We start from the raw sequence: 17,703 nt of genomic DNA, 5'->3' as shown, positions 1-17,703 counted from the left end.
TGGAGGGATTTGAAATTCTTAATCCATATTTTTAATACTGATGATATTCATTAGAATAGACTGAAACAGTTTCTTTAGTTTACAAATAAAGATTTTGCAAAACCCCCAAATTCCAAAGGTGCACACACATCTGTGTTAAGCAAATGAAGGACAGTCTGAAAGTTCAATGAAACAAAACCTTTTAGAATTCAAACTGGAATCTAAAAGTTTTAACTATCAGTTTTCATAAAAAGGTAAAGAATCTTGAATTCTCACAATTCACTTGCTCACCTAGCAGTCTTCTGAACGTGATCCAGTTTTTCTGAAAAGTTTAGAAGAATGGTATCTTTCTTTGGGCTTCCTGGAACAAAAGCAGAATTTTCTCTCACTATGTTGATAAAGCTGGAAGGAAATAATTTTCTTAGGGCTTAAAGGAATCTTAAAATCACTGCTGCTGTTTTTAAACTTGACACATTCAAAGCATTTCACTGAGACATGAACTCTGATACTCTTAGTAAGATTCGCTAGAACTCTCCTACTCTCAAGATACATTCAACTTGCCAAAGCAACTGATCTTGACACAAAATACAATTAATGAGCATTTGGCTGCAGCTTAACAGGGCCCCTTGTTTCTGAAAGAATCCAACATATCCTGCTTAAATACCACCCAGACCTGTGAGCATGCCTTTCAATGAACGAGATACCTTCAGCTGTTAAACCAGTTTGCAAACAGAGTTTAATCGGAAGGTACAGGAGCCATGGCAGTGTTTGGATTCTTCACCTGTTCAGAAGGTGAGAGGAAGGCAGGTAGGAAGGAAGCAATGACTGACCCAGGAGGCCTCCCCACATGGACAGAGACCAAATCACCCAGAGGGCCTGGACACTTGTGTTCAAGAGAGCTTTGCCCGAATACTACCCATAACCCATGCTGGGCAGGGAACACAGTTTCTTCTTTTGATGCCTGAAAATTAACCTTTCAATCAAGTCCCAAGTTAAACACGGCCCTTTTTCTTCTGAAGAATATAGTAATAATAGTGTGTATGGTTATTTATGGAGAGCTCACCACAGGCCAAACATTGAGATAAGCACTTTATGGAGTCAGCTCCTTCAGCACTCTCAATTACCTAGTTTTGGGGTAAGTTACCACTACTCTCACCATTAGATGAAGAAATTGAGGGTCTTCAGGTTTAAGTAACTTGCCTGAGGAAGTACAGCTAGCAAAAAACAGTCAAAATCTCCCAGTCTTGTCCTGTTCTGAAGCTCACATTCAAAACAAGACAGCACCATGGCTTCCTCCCCAGATTAAAGCTACGACTATGGCACTGATGTCAAAACAACTGAGTGATTCAATGGAGAAAAAGAAAATCAGTTCGATTAGTTGAGATCATTTCAAAACAGAGATACCTGTCCTTGATTTTCCACTTTGTACCTCACTCTTTTGGTGTTATAGAGACCCAGTCAAAAAAAAAAAAAAAAAGCAATGGAGAGAGTCAGATCCCAAACCCTGTGCTAGCAGCATGGCGCTCAAATGCATGGTTCACAGAGAAAGACAGAAGTGATCTTTCTACACATAACTGGTCACAAATCTAGTCAATTCCATATCAGAAATATTTCAATCCTCCATCCTCTCTATTCTCTGTCCCTATGACCAGTACTCTCCCTCAACGCTCACCAAGCAATTACAGCCAACTTCTGCAGAGGTATATTCCTATTTCTAGTTCTTTCTCTACTCTAACCCAGCCTCCATAGTGCCTTATTTGCCTAAAAACAAAAACAAAAGAGCTCCAGTCAAGCTATTACACTGTGCACAAACTCCTGTTGGTTCCCCACTGCTAAAGCATGAAATCCAAATTCCCCACCTTTGACACTTAAATCCTTCATAGCTGGCTTCACCAGCCTCTCTGCTTCACTCTCCTACTTGCCTTCAGTCCTGTAGCCCTGGGTGCAGTACAACTCAGGAATCTGCTAATGGTGCTTCTGCAAACAGAACTGTCTTGGAACTTGCCATGTCCTTTCCTAACCCTGCTTGACACCATCTTATGCCTGGGAAAAATTTCACTGCCTCCAAGGGGTATTCATATGCGTTCTCTAAGTCCTAATCATTTCCACATACCTGTGCAACAAAGTGCAGGAGATTCATCCCAGGTTTGTTTGCTTTTGTGTCTGCCAATTTGAGCAAAGAAGACAGTTTAAATCCTACTGCATTGCCGGCATACCCTCCCTAAAGAAGACAAATCAAAAAGAAAAAATTATGTATATATATTTTATATGCATATATATATACACACACACACAGACCAACACCTTTAGATAGACAAATAAGCTTGAAAACATAACATTACAATCGTTTTGGATTTTACTTACTGCATTCATGATATTCCCAGCCTGGAGCACCAAGTGTAATATAGAATGTAGCTCTTCACATGACATCAGTTCTATCAAAAAGAACACATCACAGCATCTTAGAGAAGCCTTCAGCTTCAAATGCACAAAAGAGAGCTACCACGTCCAAGTTCAAGTGTGTCTGAAGCAAGCTGTGACCTTAAACTGTATATAAAACTGAACAAACAAAGCAATACATTCTATGGGATACCTAACACATCATTTGTTACCGGCAATCCATGTCATAGTGTTTACTTGGAAATCAAATAGGTATGATAGTTAAATAGCACAAAATAGTTCAATAATAAAAATTTTCAATTAGTGAGAAATGCAAAAGCCAAATGCAAAGCAGTATCCCGTGATATAGGAGTTAACTTCCCTCTCAGCAGTTATTTAATTTTTCCTTGTATATCCACTACTCTTTGAGTATGCAGTCTCTTTGAGACTGTATTTATGGAATATGAAAACAGCAAGCAACGTTTTGCTTAGTCAATGAGTTATGAAGAGATAAAAAAATAAACAAGCTGGGATAACATGTAAATAACTTGCAAAGCACAAACTGCGAGGGCCCAGGCATCCAGGGAATCTTTCATTTTATTCAAAGCCACACATTTCATTTGGACTGGCTGAAAGCTTTAGAAAGAAACTTATCATTGAAATATATTGGCAAACTAGTTCTTTATTAACACCAAATCCTTTTTACACCCATGCAAAGAAACAAAATTAAAATTTTTTAAAACATTTAGAAAGGTAAAAAGAAAACTTGATTATTAAAATTACACTATCAATAAATAATAAAACGTCACTGACATTTTAAATTAATATTCTCCATTAAGTCTGATAATACTACTTTCAAAAAATTACAGTTGGATCACTGCCTATGTTGTGTTATCTAAGAAGGCCAGTTTCTGAAGGGTGACCAGATAAGAAATGTTTCTCCCTTGCCCACAAGTTTGCATTGCTCAATATAAAAACATATTCTTCCAGAACAAACCTTCCAAAGTTGCTGCAATAGTGTTAGTATGGAAAAAAAATGTTAAAGGCCTCTACATTGAAATTTTTAAAAATCTTTTTCCTTCTTAGTCTCCTCTCTAAATTGAAGAAAATATGATGGACCAAAGAGAAAAATTTTATCTCAAAACAGGTCAGAGCAAGTAAACAGGAAAACCAAATAGGAATAAACAATTCTACAACAATAACTAGAAATACAGAAAATGACCAAAAGGAAATCAGGCTGGCACTGACGCATGCTGAAAAGTGTGAGTGTCAGGAAGGGCCAGAGAATACAGCCGGGAGCTGAGAAGAAACCAGCTGCAACTCCGCCGGGATTCTCAGTGCCAAGATGCCAGAAACCAAAGCTCCTACCCCTCCGGAAGGAGATGGCAGGGCAGCTCTGAGAAGAGGCTGTCCAAGATGGGCAGGCAAGAATGTAAAGAGTGGTCAAATAAATGAAAATGGCCTATCTGCTCCTCTCAAATTTAAATAGCTCAGCAGAAGTTGGAGTATGGAGGAGTGGGAGATGACACCACAGAACAGAAACGTCAGGAACCCTGGCAGAAGAGTCACACGGTTGACCCCAGGAAAGGAGGTCTGTTTCTGGAAAGGCTGGGTCCCAGCCACCAACGGAGGCCATGACAGGGAGGAGAGAGGCAGCTGGGCCAGGGGCCTGGGCTTTGTGTACGTGCATAGCCCACACCACATACCAACATACACAGAGAAGGCTCATCCAGGAGAGGAACAAGAGCAAGCCATAACCAGCAAGATTGACTCTGAAGCCTGAGATGAAAGCAACTCCCTTCCGTGGGAGGGTAATATGCAAATTAACATTCATTACAGGGGAAAAATGTCAATGGAAATAAACCTTAAGTGTATCCCTAGTAACATCTCATTTCCCTTTTAAGGGTATATCAGAAATTCAGGACTTTCCATGTCCAATTTCTTTTTTTTTTTTGAGACGGAGTCTTGCTCTGCCACCCAGGCTGGAGCGCAGTGGCTGGATCTCAGCTCACTGCAAGCTCCGCCTCCTGGGTTTACGCCATTCTCCTGCCTCAGCCTCCCGAGTAGCTGGGACTACAGGCGCCTGCCTCGTCGCCCGGCTAGTTTTTTGTATTATTTTAAGTAGAGACAGGGTTTCACCGTGTTAGCCAGGATGATCTCGATCTCCTGACCTCGTGATTCGCCCGTCTCGACCTCTCAAAGTGCTGGGATTACAGGCTTGAGCCACCGCGCCCGGCCCTCCATGTCCAATTTCATTTGGCTTTTAAAAAAAAAGTTATCAAAATTAATAAAAACAAATTCTGTGAAGGATCACATGTTGACTCACCTTTTATAGCAGTTCTTAAAACTGTGATATCTGTATATAGAGAAGAGCAAAAAGGTAGAAATTCCTTCTTTAGCACCATGGCTTCAATCCGAAGTGAATAGCTGAAAAATAAAAAAGTAAAACTGTAGAATTTGATGTCATTAGTTTAAAAATCTTACTGTGCGAAGACTAACGACCAGCAGCTGTATCCTTACTTTGGCACCTGAATTAAGCCGTACAGAAAGGAATCTGCCAGAGACAGCTTGGACACGTCGCCACTAAACGCTTTTAACTTCTTTACCTAAAAGACAAATGGAAAGGGGGGGTAGATAAAATCACTTAAATTAAAGTTTAAGATTAATTTTTAAGATTAAAATTTAAGATTATAATTTAAGATTATTTAAATTTCATCTTTGAATTCTTCTAAAAAAATAGGATTTTAGTGCTAAATTCAAATTAATTTCGAAAAGACAAAAAAGGAAATCCTCCCATCTGCTATTTGGTTTTTTTTAAAAGAAAAATACAAACTCACAAATTTGAAAGCAAAGAGTTAGTGTCACTTATGTAGCTACAGATATATAGCTTTGCGTAAACAGGAGAGCTGAGCCAGCAGAATCCTCAGGAAGGTTACAAAAGGGAGGGACTAAAAAGGAATCAGTTCTAAGGATGAAAATTTTCTGTAAGCAATAATCTGGAAATGAGATCACTGGGAGAAGAAATAAAAGACTGTAGAGTCATTATAATATGGTCCTTTAAGTCATAAACGGAAAAAAAAAATCTTATTTTGAGTATTTTGTATATAAAATACTTAGACTAAGATCTAACACAGATTTTCTTTCTGTGGCCAAATCCCACTTCATATATAATAGCTTTAAAGGAAGAGACTACTGTATCTTCATGTGAGTACATATCTGCTCTTCAGCAGGAAGACAAAAAGGAAAATTGCTTCAACAATGGGAAGATCAATGTTAAGACTGCCCCCAGGGACCCTGGCAGAAGAGTCGTACTGTCCATGCCTGGAAGGAAGGTCAGCTTCTGGAAAAGCAGGGTTCCAGCCTGAAAAGACCAGGCAATAAAATAGTATGTACAGGATGCCATTTCTATAATTTTTTTAAAGAGGTATCTATTAACCTCCAACACTCCCATACACACACCTACATACACAGGAAAAAGATGAAAAAGCCCCACATCTCCAGGTAGTGACTCATGCTTGTAATCTCAGCTCTTTGGGAGGCCAAGGCAGAAGGATCACTTGAGGCCAGGAGTTCAAGACTAGTCCGAACAACATAGGGAAACTCCTCCCCCAAAAAGCCCCACATACACTAGGTGATAGGATTACAGTTGTCTGCTATTTTCTTCTGTTGCTCATTTTTATTTTCTAAGATACCTACAATGAACATGATTACTCTTTAAAAAATAAACTAAACTAAGTTTTTAAACACACAAACAATTATTCCTTCAACCGTAATACAGGAAAAAGAGAAGAGTTCTGACAACAGGTATATAGCCAAATAGCAAGTAGGTGAGAGTGGAGATGAAAGGGAAGTTTTCAAACAACATTAGATCATAAATCACGCCTTCCCCACACAGAACACTGGGCCATTCCCATGGCAAAACTACTTCTAAGTCCACTGTTAATAGAGAGTCATCCAACAAAATTCTTTATGGTAAGTAGTACCTTAATACCGTACAGCCTATCTTTGCAGCTAACTGTTGCCAGTAAGTAGCTAACACTTCGTATTATTCTTTATAAAGCTTATTCTCTTCCACCCCCTTGGTTATGATTAATAACATGATTTTAAGTTCCCTGCAAAATAGGAAATGACAGCTCAAAAATATAAAGAAAGGAGTATTTGCAAAGATCCACAAACTGAAACAGCTACCTCAATTATTTGAAAATATAAAATGTAACACTTCGAGTTCACATCCTAGTATTAATTCTGACTCTTAAGACTATTTTCTTTATTTAGGACAGAAAATAGCCGTTTATATAATTGCATTTCCCTTACTGGTAGAGCCTCGAAGCGAATTGACCATTTTTAGCCTTATTAAATTTAAGGGCACATGGCACTTCTGGTTTAGCTAAGCCCAAATCAGTCCCTGGCTTCTGCGCTAAGAAACCTATACGGTAAATTCTAACCCCTTCAGAACTAGAGTTTAACAATTCACTATATATGGGCAGGGGCAGAGGGAGGTTGTATAAGACCATATATGTAGCATGTGTGAAGCCTCTGAAAGTCACAGCATGGTTTTCAGTCTAAAGTGTAAGAACAGGTCATGCTAAGTAAACTTGGTAAATGTTTCTATTAAACATGTGCTAAACTGTAACTGAGCAATGATTAATCTCCTTCACTTACGTAAAAAGCTAAAAAAAATTTATGGACTTCAAGAGAAGGGTGATGGAAAGACCGTATTTAATTTAAATGCCATGTATACAGTTCTTTGTTCAATTTCAAAATGAGATTTATATTCTTTAAGAGGGATTATTGTATCTTCACAGTGGCAGGGAAGTAAAAAAGAAAGGTGAACAGACCCTATAATTATTATGCATTCTCATTACCAAAAAAACATTTATGAAACATGGTTAGGCATAATTTTGTGGGCTGAGGCAAGAGACACTCATTATGGCCCTGGTTATGCTCAGTTGCTGTCGTAACAGTGAGAGCAGGCTCCTTGAGACTCTCACACTCCAAAGGGCACGCCTCCTTCATCCTATCTAATTCCAGTCACATGGCTTGAAATGGCAGGATTTCCCACAAACATACCCACCCAACAGAAGACCCACGAGCTTCCTGTCATTCCCCTCCCAGCAGCCGAGTCAACGAAGAAGGTGGGAAAGAGATACTACAAATGTCCAGCAGAGGCAACTCAAGTTGCTTCAGGAGAACAGAAAGTTTCTACTATGTCTAGCACCAGCCCACAACAGAGGAAGGGCTGGTCAGGTGCAGTGGGGGGTTCCCTGGCTTGGGAACTCTGTGCTGGACAAGAACACCCTCCCAGAGTTTCATTTCTGGGCCGACCTTCTTCCTCTGCAAGTGTGAACCGCACATTAGAGGAAAGATGAACAAACGTGCCAGATAAAAGATTTGTGGTAGAGGGCAGAGAAATTCTCAACAACAAATTAACCTTGGCTTTGGTTGGCTTGTCAGCTGAGAAGGCAGGAGAAAAGGGCTGTTTCCGTTTATATCTTTCAGCATGCTGATAAGATTACAGTATTATTCAAGTGACACTTATTCACACCAGTACTCTGTGATAGCAGAGGTGATGAAAAGGCTGGCAGGCCCGCAGTGCCAGGTGGGGTTTTGACAACCTTTGCCCTTCCTTCCTCCAAGGCAGGCAGTGGAGTGCAGCAGAAAGAACCACACTGGGCTCAGCGGAATCAGGGCTCAAGTCCACCCCACTGCTGTATCACCCAGCAATCATGTGACGCCAGACAAGGTATAACTAACCTGTGTGAGCCTCAGTTTCTCATTTGTAAAACAAGGAGTGTCTTATAAGATTGCCGCAAGGATTACATGAAAAATACACAAAAGAATCATAGCTATGATTGATTTTTTATGTGCCAGGCACTAGGCTAAACACTTTCAAAACATTATCTCATCTCACTTCATTCTGCCCTGTCCAGTCAGTGCCCAGTACACGGGGGCACTCAATAAAGGTTCAGTCCTTAATTGTGCTAAAAATGGGCACAGAATGTTACACATAGGCTGAGAGCCACGTGGTTACGTGTCCACTTACGAATTTATTAGCATATTTCTGCCACATTCCTAAACCTCTCTTACTTGGCCCTGCCTCCCCCTTGGCCTCTTCCACATCCTCCAACCTCCATCCAGAGACCCAAAGACTCCAGGGTTGGCCCTGGGTCTGAGTGGTGCCAGGGGACACAAAAACAGTTTGTCCTTACAGTGGGCAGCAGTCAGGGAGCGGCTTCAGCTTTCCCCAGACCCCCTCCCACAGCACAGATACCCCGGAGGATTTAGGAAGGGGCTCCCGCCGGCTCTGGGGACTGTCAGGGTGTTCCTGCTGAAGGAAACTCCCAGTTGAGTTTGGAGGGTGTGGTGAGCTGAAGCCCAGAGTCCGTAATGTAAACAAGGAGGCGAAGTGTGACCAAGCGTGCCAGATATTCAGACTGAGGATGGCCCTGCAGCAGGAGGCTGCGGGGAGAAACAGCTGCTGCCTGGTTCAGTGGCTGGGAAGGCATTTCAGGGTTCCAGGCCAATACTTTCATTTCAGCAGGACCCTGTCTCCCGGGTTAGCTAACTGGGGATGACAGAGTCTCGGTCTCAGTGATTCAAGGCAGCGCCTGGGTGGGTTTTCATCACCTTGCCCTCAATAGTCTTCCTTTTGAATTATATCCCCCACACAACCCAAAGATACAAAGTTCTTTTAAATACGAGGTTTGACAGCTTACTTGCTTCTTTGAAAAATCGCTTTGCATTTTCTAATCACCTTTGAATTTTAAATGAGAAATGAAGATATTAAAATTATATTCAGTTTCCCACCTCACTGCTGCATGAAGCTGAGCTGGCAGCCTCCCTCGTGCCTAATTTTGATTTAGTTAGCAATTTAAAGCTTTTCAGAGCACTTTCACATGTGCTGTCAAATCTGATCCGCACTTAACAACACGATGAGGTCAGTTAGGACTAGGCCCGCAGAGAGGCCCGAAAGGAGCCTTGAAAACAGCCCAAGCAGGAATAAGGTTTGAAGAGCAAGTACATCGTTTTAAAACTCAAATTAATTAAAAACTATCTATCCTAACAAAGATTTTGGAACTCTTATCCTTCACAGAAAAGATTAAGTACTGTTCAGTATGTACAATCCAGGGTCAGTTATGATTTAATGTACCTTTCCTTTAAGACTTCAAGACTCGGCCGGGCGCGGTGGCTCAAGCCTGTAATCCCAGCACTTTGGGAGGCCGAGACGGGCGGATCACGAGGTCAGGAGATCAAGACCATCCTGGCTAACACGGTGAAACCCCATCTCTACTAAAAATACAAAAACGAGCCGGGCGAGGTGGCGGGCGCCTGTAGTCCCAGCTACTCAGGAGGCTGAGGCAGGAGAATGGCGTAAACCCGGGAGGCGGAGCTTGCAGTGAGCTGAGATCTGGCCACTGCACTCCAGTCCGGGCGACAGAGCGAGACTCCGCCTCAAAAAAAAAAAAAAAAAGACTTCAAGACTCTACTACTAACATTAATAACTGCCACTAATTAATCTTGGCTTGGGTTAATTACACTTAATGTGCAAAGAGAAAACTTGAGGGAGAAAGAGCACCCAGGTTAATAGAACACCTAGATATAACTACATCTCTAGTTACTCACTAAGATCCTAAATTTGGCATTGTGAGTTTAACACTAATCAATGTAAAAGAAAAAAATACAATTATATCTCTCTTGTTATTAATGACACTAAAGTAAAGCTACATAAATTACGTCTGGGAAGAAGAGTGGGAAAGGGGAGGGAGAAGTCAGAAGTGCCTGTGAAAAGGATAACATATTAAAAAGTCACCCTTACTTTTCACTTATAAAAGTTGGCCAGGTGCAGTGGCTCATGCCTGTAATCCCAACACTTTGGGAGGCCAAGGTGGGTGAATCACTTGAGGTCAAGAGTTCAAGACCAGCCTGAACAACATGGTGAAATCCCATCTCTAACAAAAGTTAGGCGGGGTGTGGTGGCATGCACCTGTAATCCCAGCTACTTCAGAAGCTGAGGCAGGAGAATTGCTTGAATCCGGGAGGTGGAGGTTGCAGTGAGCCGAGATCACTGCACTCTAGCCTGGGCGACAGAGCAAGACTGTCTCAAAAAAAAAAAAAAGTCATCCATTACTTTTACTTATAAAGTAAAAAACTTTGTAAGAGTCTATATTATTTAGGTATTTATAAGCATAGTTATTTGTGTAATTTCTTACTGAAATTTTTCAAGGAATTTTTTCCTTAGAAATAAAGGACAATATGAAAATTTTGGAAGGTTTTATACAACTGTTTTTCTGTTTTTTTTTTTCTATCAAGTTCCTAACCATTCAACAATGCGGTTAATTCATTCAGTCCAAACAAAATAAATAACTTTCTACAATGGTAGTATGTATTACTATCACAACAATTTCTGCCTTTGAGTTAATTATATAGACAACATTTTATTAACAGTTTACCTACCTCTCCAAAATTTTAGATCATCTTTATTCAAAAATGATTGTTTTCATCTTATTTTTTAAAAGTATATGGATTATAAAATAACCTGGGTTTATACTATGCAAAGGTCATCTTTAGATGATAGAAAAGGAATCCTTTTCTTTTTTTTTGAGACGGAGTCTTGCTCTGTCGCCCAGGCTGGAGTGCAGTGGCCGGATCTCAGCTCACTGCAAGCTCCGCCTCCCGGGTTTACGCCATTCTCCTGCCTCAGCGTCCCGACTAGCTGGGACTACAGACGCCCGCCACCTCGCCCGGCTAGTTTTTTGTATTTTTTTTTTTAGTAGAGACGGGGTTTCACCGTGTTAGCCAGGATGGTCTCGATCTCCTGACCTCATGATCCGCCCGTCTCGGCCTCCCAAAGTGCTGGAATTACAGGCTTGAGCCACCGCGCCCGGCCAGGAATCCTTTTCTTTGGATGATGAAAATTTATTGCGTTCCCATGCACCAAGTGCCATGTTAGATGCACAACTAGGATTTCATCATCTTGACAATCCAATGAGGTCAGCACCACTATCCTCCCTTTACAGGTGAGGAAACTACAGTTCACAGGAGTTAAGAACCTTGCCCCATTTTCTCAATTAAGGGAATAGCTCAAATCTGAATCTAGATTCTCTGACTCCATAAGCCATGTTCTTTCTACCAGGTCACTTTTGACTTTTATGTGAGAAAGCTCTGGCTCTGGGTAGGACAGTGCCCTTCCCGTGTAAGCATGTGAGGTATTTTTGAGATAGATTCTCACTCTGTCGCCCAGGCTGGAGTGCAGTGACATGATCTTGGCTTACTGCAAACTCCATCTTCCTGGTTCAGACAATTGTCATACCCCAGCCTCCTGAGTAGCTGGGATTACAGGTGCCTGCCACCACACCGGGCTAATTTTTGTATTTTTGGTAGAGACAGAGTTTCATCATGTTGGCCAGACTGGTCTCAAACTCCTGACCTCAGGTGATTCACCTGCCTCTGCCTCCCAAAGTACTGGGATAACAGGCACGAGCCACCGCTCCTGATCTTCCATGTGAGCTTTGACATGCTTACAAATATTAAGTTTTTATGATCACTCCTAACATCTACAACTCATGCGCTGAATTTCTTACCTCTTCTGACTCTGGCAAAAACTTAAGAAATTCTCGCAAGGTCTCCGATCCATAATGCTCACTTTTTCCTTGATGAATATCTTCTACAATGGACCGAGGAGACCTTGAAAAGACAACGAATCACATTCCGTTTCCTGTTTGCTAGAGTGCCAACAGAGCTGCAAGCCAGTGGAAATCAAATATCCACCCTCCTTCCCACCCACCTCCTTCCCGGTCTGGCTGGCAGTTTTGTGTGAGTGCTCAGAACAGCCCCACTGCCTCAAAACAGGGAACCCCAACACTCCGCTCAAGGGCCCTTCACCCAGACCACCATCCTTGGGCATCCCAAAAAGGCTGAAAGCACCAACAACCACGGGGAATCTCTTCTGTTGCGAGAAAAATAATCCCCTTTGGTCTCACCGAAACCCCTGCATAACCTTCTCCTTACACTTCAGAACACAAAACTCCAACTGCTATTTGACTCATCAGCCCAACCTCCACTGAAGGGGCGACACTAACGGTGACTCTAAACGTGTCCCTGATGGGACAGGCTTGAATGGATGCCCTGGGCAATTCTCCATATACTTCAAGCTACTATGTTATGTTTCCCTGAAGGAAAACAGCAGAAAGTGACAGTCACTTGCAGACTCATCAAGCCATGCTTCTAAGAAGGATTTGAAGGTGTGAGGAATTTGAATTTCAGCTCAGTCACACACCCACAGACTTTGATAATGACAGCAGGGATATGACTAAAGCGTGCAAAATCTTACTTCTTAAATTGCTTAAGAAATATCCCAATGTTCATGCTCCGTTTTGCGTCCAAAATAGTAATCTGGAAAAAAAAAATAAGGACACATAGGATTACTAAATTCAAATAAAAAGAGATGGAGAAAGTAGATAATTAAAACCGACCAAAATGCAACACCAATTTATCAGAGAACAATTCCCAATGTATAAATCTGGTGATTAACAGATATTCTTAACATAGTTTTACAAATATTAAAAGATTATCATCTCCCCAAGCTTTCTACAATGATATTATATTTCCTTAAATGTAATAATAAAACGTACCTATTTTAATATTATATAACTTTTAATATACAGATGGTCCCAACCTATGATGGTTCAACTTATGATTTTTCAAGTTTACTGTGGGCTTAGTGGGATATCAAATGCATTTTCTTTCTTTTTTTTTTTTGAGACAGAGTCTCACTCTGTTGCCCAGGCTAGAGTGCAGTGACATCATCACAGCTCACTGCAACCTCTGCCTACCGGGTCCAAGTGATTCTCCTGTCTCAGCCTCCCAAGGGCAGCTGGGATTACAGGCATGCACCACCATGCCTGGCTAATTTTGTATGTTTTGTAGAGACGGAGTTTCACCATGTTGTCCAGGCTGGTCTTGAACTATTGACCTCAAGTGATCCACCCACCTCGGCCTCTCAAAGTGCTGGGATTACAGCTGTGGGTCACCATGCCCAGCCACATTTTCAACTTACAACATTTTTTACTTACAATGGGTTTTTAGGATGCAGCCCCATCATAAGCTGAGAAGTATCTGTAAAGTCAGTCATCCTTTAGTACCACAGGGGATGAGTTCCAGGACCCCTGAGGATACCAAAATCTGAGGATGCTCAAGTCTCATATAAAATTGCATATAAGTCTCATATAAAATTTTGCATATAATCTATGTACAACCTCCTGCATATTTTAAATCATCTCTAGATTACTTGTAATACCTAATACAATGTAAATTATGTTATGTAAGTGGTTGTTAAACTGTATTTGTAAGTTTGTATTATTTTTTATTGTTGTATTGTTATTTTCTATTTTTTTCTGAATATTTTTGATTCATGGTTGGTTGAATTTGAGATGCAGAATCTGCAGTCATGGAGGGAGGACTGTAAATACATACTTTAAATGTTTTTAATTTAGTAATTTCCTCTTAGAATAATATTGCCCACATTTAAAAGCCCCAATTTGGAAATGGATGTCTTGGCCTAACAAGAATCACGAGAGATTTGAACTGAGAAAATAAAAAACAACTCTGAAGATATGGCAGATTGAGTCCCAACCCTGATTTATGGATGTAAAAAAACCAATAAAGTCATATTTCAGAAACATCATTAAATTTTTTTCTAAAAGAAAAATTTCATTTCATTCAAAAAGTTTACATATGTCCAGTAGATCTTTTAGGAGGGTGTACGGTAGTGTCCCACATTTTATTTACTCAAAATTTTCAAAAGAAAAATCTTGTGCTGTATACATTTCACCAAGGCTAAGATACTTTTTTGTTTGTTTGTTTGTTTTTGCATTTTCCTGATCTCTGGAATCAGGATGTCTTACAATACAGGGAATCTTTTTATTTAGTGAGATATGGGATAGCTATTCTGTCAAAACCAGATTTGGGCTGCAGCAGGTTTTCACTGATCAAAATTTATAATTTTAGGTGGCTTTATCGGACTAGAAATTAGAACTTTTTTTTTTTGGCTGTTAAATACAGAAGCCATTTCTGTCTCTGCATGTAAACATTCAGGCTGTGTGGAGGAAAGATAACCTGAAAACTGCTGCATTTTTTTCCCATTTGTTTTTTGGTAAAGGGAGACTAGCTAAAATAGGAATGTTGTTACAATGCTCTTCCTTTCCAAATGTATGTGATTCACTGTGAACAAAAGAGAATCAGGTTTCAGACTAAATTCCTGATCTCTGGGTCTGCTTCTGAGTTTATAACCAGCAGCAAGACTGTTAACCAACGTTAATGTCACTTCCTGGCTATAAGGTTAAATTTTTACAAGAGTAAGGTTGCCTTCTTTTGAAGACCAATCTTTAACAATCACATTATTTACTAACCTCGGGGTTTATTTCATGTTAACACAATCACCTGCCAGCCATAAAATAAACTCCCAAGCTGAAAGGGTAGCCTCCTTATTGGAATCCTATCTAGGGACTGCAGTTCAAGTTCAGTGTAAAGGGAGGAGAGGGGAAGAGAAAAAGAAAGGGTGAGAATAAAATCTGTCAAACTCAACACCCTTTAAAAGCTCATACCAAAAAAGGAATCTCAATTTATTAAGACAGAAAACTGGGTTTACTATAATTCATAAATTAAAAGGCCATGCATAACTATATTGATATAGTTACACAGCACGTTCAAAGAACTTCCTCTGCATTCACCTAGGATGGTTAAATGAAACAACTTGTTTCGTATTCCTTTCATAGAAGTGCCACCTTCTGCTACATTCAACCCTTGACTGCAGTGCTCTCCCACGCCCCACATGAACTAAGCCCCACACTCATCCTGTTCACTCTTCAACCCTCTGGGACTCGCTTCACTCAGCCTAGATCCAGAGACATTGTTGCTGGAAAAGTGAAGGAGAAAATTACTCCTAGGATCTCTACTGGACAGGTAAGGAAAATGAGCCTCACAGACATCCTTTTATGACTTTCCTAGAGCAATGTTGAACTGATAGGCTAGCCTGGTTCTCTTTGACTCCTTTTCACTCTAGTGTCTGTGGGTTTTCATATTACTGGGCTTCCTATAGAGACGCCGCAAATGTTCCCTACCAGCATGGTGCTTGCATTGTCAGTTTTCTCCAGGAATGGGGGCAGATGTGTAAGAAGATATATGTGTGCCAGGCCAAGTCCCCTGGTGACCCCAGAGCTGTATCTGGGAGATGATGGATGGGAATCATGTTCTCACCAGGCAAGAGAGCCTCCAGGGGCCTGAGCCCTGGCCCTACAGGAGCAGACCATGGTGCCCCAACACAGGGGCAGCCCAGCTGTGGAAGCAGGCATCTCCACAGCTCAAGCTGTGTTTCAGAAATGAAGAGAATTCGGTGATATTCCTAAGGGATAACGTGGGCTGGCTGTGACTGAGCACCTTACAGGAAAAACAGAGCCCGGTACTTCACCCAAACAACATTAAAATGAGACAACTGATACCATTCAGGGACAGTCCCACTGGCTCCCGGCATCCTCAGATTTGCCTAGTGCCTGAGGAGTCTCTTTCTCCACTTTACCGCATTTGATCCTTCCAAAGCAGTATTATAAGAGTGACTGCTAAAGTCCTTTAAAGAGGGTTATCACTACACATGTAAATTAGCTTATCTCACTTCCCAAATGCTTGCTGTCTCAAAGCTGGGCCATTCAGAAACAAAGCCAGGTCAGGTTGGATGGTGTTTTGGAACCATTCAGAGCAGTGGAATCTGCACATGGGATCCCAGTGGGACTCACTGGCTGCACACGCTAACAAATCAGAGGCAAGAAACTGCCCAAAGAATAGGGATAAACAAACCCAGCCAATGAGCTAACTGCATCATCCCCTCCTTCCCACCAGCTCCAATCAACAGGCCACACCAGGACATGCAGGCAGGACCGCCACAGAAGTCAGTGCCACGGGTACAGTCAGCATACTGCAGAGTCCGTTAGCTCTTCCCCCAAAATTCCTACCAAAGAGTGGCAAACAAGGCAGCTAGAAATATAAGGTAACGAGGTAATTAATGCACTCAACTCATTTCAAGGATTTCCTACTAGGATGAGAAGGGGGCCTGGGCTCTACTCACAGTTTCCCCGCAACTGCCAGAGGGCCAGGGTTGTGCTGATACCCACTTAAAACAGTTAGCAGCGCTATGCCACTCAGTGAGGCGTGTGAATGGCTACACCACCACTCTTGCTAAAACCTCCAAATCAGCTCTCCTAGTTTATTCTACCACAACTTTTGTAATTTCAATTCACTTCATCAATCCACTACAAAATCTGCCTCCCATATCCTTTGAAGGAAGAAGAAACTTCTTTTCAGTTGTGGTAAAATACAAATAACAATTACCATCATAACTTTTTTTTTTTTTTAAGAGACAGGGTCTTGCTCTGTCACCTAGGCTGGAGTGTGGTGGTGTGATCATAGCTCACTGCAGCCTCAAACTCCTGGGCTCAAACAATCCTTCTGCATCAGCCTCCTGAGTAGCTGGGACTATGGATGTATGCTATCACACCTGGATAATTTTTAAGATTTTTTTTTGTGGAGATGAGGTCTCACTATGTTGCCCAGGCTAGTGTTGAATTCCTGGCCTCAAGCTATCCTCCTGTCTTGGCCTCCAGAAGTGCTGAGATTACAGGTTTGAGCCACTGTGCCTGGTCCATAACCATTTTCTTCTTCTTATTCCTATTACTGAGACAAGGTTTCACTCTGCTGCCCAGGCTGGAGTGCAGTGGCACTATCTCAGCTCACTGCAACCTCCACCACCCGGGCTCAAGCAATTCTCCTGCATCAGCCTCCCATGTAACGGGACTATAGGCACAAGCCACCATGTCTGGCTAATTTTTAAGTTTTTTGTAGAGATGGGGGTCTCACTAAATTGCCCAGGCTCCATAACAATTTTTAAGAATACAGTTCAGTGGCATTAAATACATCCACGTTGTTGTATAACCATCACCACTATCTATCCCCAGAGCACTTCATCTTGCAAAAGTGAAACATTGTACCCACTAAACAATTAACTCTCAGCCCAGTGCGGTGGCTCACACCTGTAATCCCAGTACATTGGGATGCTGAGGTGGGCAAATCACTTGAGGTCAGGAGTTCGAGACCAGCCTGGCCAACAAGATGAAACCCTATCTCTACTAAAAAATACAAAAAAATTAGCTGGGCATGGTGGCATGTACATGTAGTCCCAGCTATTCAGGAGGCTGAGGCAGAAGAATTGCCAGGAGGCAGTGGTTGCAGTGAGCTGAGATCAGGCCACTGCACTCCAGCCTGGGTGACAGAAGGAGACTCCATCTCAAACCAACAACA

General features: G+C 41.6%; 1 protein-coding gene across 1 annotated transcript in view; it reads right to left on the bottom strand.

Annotated features, from left to right (window-relative positions):
* Positions 1 to 17,703, bottom strand: part of FHDC1 (FH2 domain containing 1) — a 42,444-nt gene that overhangs the window by 11,919 nt on the left and 12,822 nt on the right. Inside the window, 7 exon segments of the mRNA XM_033215509.1 lie at positions 271 to 340; positions 2,089 to 2,200; positions 2,344 to 2,414; positions 4,685 to 4,785; positions 4,879 to 4,964; positions 11,940 to 12,042; positions 12,689 to 12,750. Of these exon segments, the coding sequence (XP_033071400.1) occupies positions 271 to 340; positions 2,089 to 2,200; positions 2,344 to 2,414; positions 4,685 to 4,785; positions 4,879 to 4,964; positions 11,940 to 12,042; positions 12,689 to 12,750 (605 nt within the window).

This window comes from Trachypithecus francoisi, unplaced genomic scaffold (assembly GCF_009764315.1).
Source record: "Trachypithecus francoisi isolate TF-2019V2 unplaced genomic scaffold, Tfra_2.0 Lachesis_group1, whole genome shotgun sequence".
In the NCBI taxonomy this organism is placed as follows: domain Eukaryota; kingdom Metazoa; phylum Chordata; class Mammalia; order Primates; family Cercopithecidae; genus Trachypithecus; species Trachypithecus francoisi.
Note: the sequence above shows the minus strand (reverse complement) of the source record. Positions and strands in the feature narration are given on the sequence as shown.